Source organism: Limulus polyphemus, unplaced genomic scaffold, assembly GCF_000517525.1.
Source record: "Limulus polyphemus unplaced genomic scaffold, Limulus_polyphemus-2.1.2 Scaffold10036, whole genome shotgun sequence".
NCBI classification, from domain to species: Eukaryota; Metazoa; Arthropoda; class Merostomata; order Xiphosura; family Limulidae; genus Limulus; species Limulus polyphemus.
In genome coordinates, this window is record NW_013675646.1 from 859 (window position 1) to 4458 (window position 3600).

At 34.7% G+C, this 3600-nt stretch overlaps 1 protein-coding gene across 1 annotated transcript in view; it reads left to right on the forward strand.

Annotated features, from left to right (window-relative positions):
* Positions 1–241: 241 nt before the first annotated feature.
* Positions 242–3600, forward strand: part of LOC111083545 (synaptogenesis protein syg-2-like) — a 9643-nt gene continuing 6284 nt past the window's right edge. Inside the window, exons 1-3 of the mRNA XM_022380130.1 lie at positions 242–478; positions 1645–1944; positions 3052–3330. Of these exons, the coding sequence (XP_022235838.1) occupies positions 391–478; positions 1645–1944; positions 3052–3330 (667 nt within the window). The 5' untranslated portion in view covers positions 242–390. The remainder of the gene's footprint in view (positions 479–1644; positions 1945–3051; positions 3331–3600) is intronic.

Genomic DNA, 3600 nt, shown 5'->3' on the forward strand with positions numbered 1-3600 from the left:
ATATTTTTGTGGACATTTTAAAACTTAATTCAAGGAATTGAACCACGGATTTAAAGCTTTTAACATTAGCATTGTATAAACTACACCAAAAATGTTGATATTTGATCGAATATCTAAAACAACGTTTTAAAACATTGTTTCTAGTATGATTGTAACGTTAGGATAAACAAGTTCAGTTGATGTTCTTGATAAAGCCCGCTGACGAACCATAATCCAGCTGTCTTCTTCAGGTAACTGTCAGTTGTTCTACTGACAGTAGCAATCCAGAATCACGAGTCTCCTGGTGGAAGAACGGTCACGAGGTGATATCGGATCGTGTTCAGATTGTCAGTTCGGACTTTGAAGGGTATTCAACCACCAGCTCTCTGAAACTGTGGGCTACTCCGAAGGATGATGGGGCTGTTTTCACATGCTTCGCCTCCAACGGCGTCACTAACAGTGCTCCAAGGGACGACTTCGTTCTGTCGGTTCTATGTTGGTATATGTAATATCTCCTATTAGTAGTTACCAGCTATATGACAATAATATATGTCACAATATACGAGCTTTTTTTTTTCCCTCAACTGATGAAATATGGGGTGGACAAGTTCAGTGTGTATTTAAAAGTTGTCTTTACTAAGAAATGAAACCAATATAAGTAAATGAGCTCTTAATGGAATGGACGTTCCTTTAATGAGGTATACAGTATTTGGAAAATGAATAATTATCAATAACATTGTCGATATTCGTACCCTGAGTGTTAGACCAGAGAAAATCACAGCTATACACGATAACTTACCACTACACTAGTTCTGACCAAGAGACTTAGTAATCTCATATAAAAACAAGTAAACAACAATAATGATATTAAAACTAAACTACATCAGTAAAACGGTCTCTTCCTTGTATCCTGCTATTTAAGTCTTGCTTTAAAATCGTACAGTGAAGTAAGTGTACAGGTATGAAAGGGCGACAGAATATCTAGTGAAGTAAGTGTACAGGTATGAAAGGGCGACAGAATATCTAGTAAGTAAGTGTACAAGTATGAAAGGGCGACAGAATATCTAGTGAAGTAAGTTTGCAAGTGTGAAAGGGCGACAGAATAGCTTGTGAAGTAAGTGTACAAGTATGAAAGGGCGACAGAATATCTAGTGAAGTAAGTGTAAAGGTATGAAAGGGCGACAGAATATCTAGTGAAGTAAGTGTACAAGTATGAAAGGGCGACAGAATATCTAGTGAAGTAAGTGTAAAGGTATGAAAGGGCGACAGAATATCTAGTGAAGTAAGTGTACAAGTATGAAAGGGCGACAGAACATCTAGTGAAGTAAGTGTACAAGTATGAAAGGCGACAGAATAGCTTGTGAAGTAAGTGTACAAGTATGAAAGAGCGACAGAATATCTAGTTCGTATTTTCTAGCTTCCTGTACACTAAATTATTTTATATTGCAAAAACAAACAGCTTTGACATGCTTTACTGTAAAAAGTACAAATACATCATTAATTTTCGGTGGACCACAAATGATTGAAACTTCATGATTACTACCCATCAGACTCAATGTTACGAAGAGATAACATGACGGTAGGTTTTTACTAGATGTTTAAAAATAATTCTAACTGTTATTATAACATATAGACAAGGCATCAATAGCCCGTTTCTTTCTTTAGACAAACCGGAATTCATGGAGTCGTTGAAGAACGTTGTTGTATTGGAAGGCGAGTCAGTTACTGTCAATATGTCAGCTAAAAGTAATCCTGGTACAGTTAGGTACTACTGGAGTCGTGCTGGTGTTCCAATTACTCTTGTCCAGGAAGTGGTAACCGGTCACACTGTGAATCCACGAATTAATGCAGAAGGTCCGGTGCTCCTTCTCAGAGACGTGAGTCGGAAGGATTCTGGGAACTTGCACTGTGTTGCTGAGAATTCAGAAGGATCATCGAACGCGACAGTAGAGTTAAATGTTTTGTGTAGGAATTTAATATGGCTCAATTACTTTTCTACAATAATTTGTCGTTTTATCGTTCCTTAAATATTAATTAATAAATAACCTTGTAATTAGAGTTGGTTATAGGAAAAAGAGAGGACGTTTCAGCTTTTGTACCGAGGCCTTTGTATAGAAACCGAAACGTCGTCTCCTTTTCCTTCAACGGGCACTTATAGTCCCTTAAAGATACCAAACCTACAATGTCTAACCTGCCTAAAGTTCTACTGAAACAATATCTTTATACTTTGTCTTTAACGAATTAGAAAAGTTACGTTTGTTTCTCAAGTGTAGAAGTAAACGATATTTTATTCAAGTGATGTTTATGTTTCTAAAGTGGTATTTATTATTTTTCTTCCCTTTCTGTAATCTATGATAAACCTTGAATTCCATTATTCTTTCTTTCCTTTCTGTAATTTATAATAAACCTTCAATTCAATTATTATTTCTTCCCTTTCTGTAATGTATAATAAACCTTCAATTCCATTATTCTTTCTTTCCTTTCTGTAATCTATAATAAACCTTCAATTCAATTATTCTTTCTTTCCCTTTCTGTAATCTATAATAAACCTTCAATTCAATTATTCTTTCTTCCTTTTCTGTAATCTATAATAAACCTTCAATTCAATTATTATTTCTTCCCTTTCTGTAATGTATAATAAACCTTCAATTCCATTATTCTTTCTTTCCTTTCTGTAATCTATAATAAACCTTCAATTCAATTATTCTTTCTTTCCTTTCTGTAATTTATAATAAACCTTCAATTCAATTATTCTTTCTTCCCTTTCTGTAATTTATAATAAACCTTGAATTCAATTATTTTTTCCTCCCTTTCTGTAATCTATAATAAACCTTCAATTTCATTATTTTTTCTTTCCTTTCTGTAATCTATAATAAACCTTCAATTCAATTATTCTTTCTTTCCTTTCTGTAATTTATAATAAACCTTCAATTCAATTATTCTTTCTTCCCTTTCTGTAATCTATAATAAACCTTCAATTCAATTATTCTTTCTTCACTTTCTGTAATTCATATGTTTCTAAGGGTGACGTTGTTCGGTACAAGAGAGTTATTTTATGTAAACACGTTTCAGATCCGGCTACAATTCTTAATCTCACGGAAAATCAGATGGCTGTAGAAGGAGAGAATGTCACGCTAGGATGTTGGATAGACGCTAATCCCATAACTTACGGATCAATATCGTGGAAAAAAAAAGGATCGCAAGCTGTGCTACCCAGCAAATCTCTCGTGTTGGGGAGATCGTTCTTAGAACTGATCAAAGTGACCCGAGACGTGGCCGGCATCTATGAATGTAATGCTTACAATGGCATCGGTCTTAAGGACGTTCTGTCTGTCGAAGTTGTGGTGATGTGTGAGTAATGAAGTCTGTTTCATTCCGACAGTGTCTTTCTGTTGTCGTTTACTTTATTATTTGTGGCTACAATAGCGACTGTCAGCAGACGAAGTTCATAACCATGAACATGTTTAGTTCTTTTCTTTGTTTGTATAATTTATATAGACGAATATCTCATTCTCCTTATGTGTAATTACAAAAACTATTACTGCGTTGGATGTAGTAGTTACATTCTCCCCACTAATCAACCCTTCACGACAATATATACATGGTAGTTAAATTCTCCTT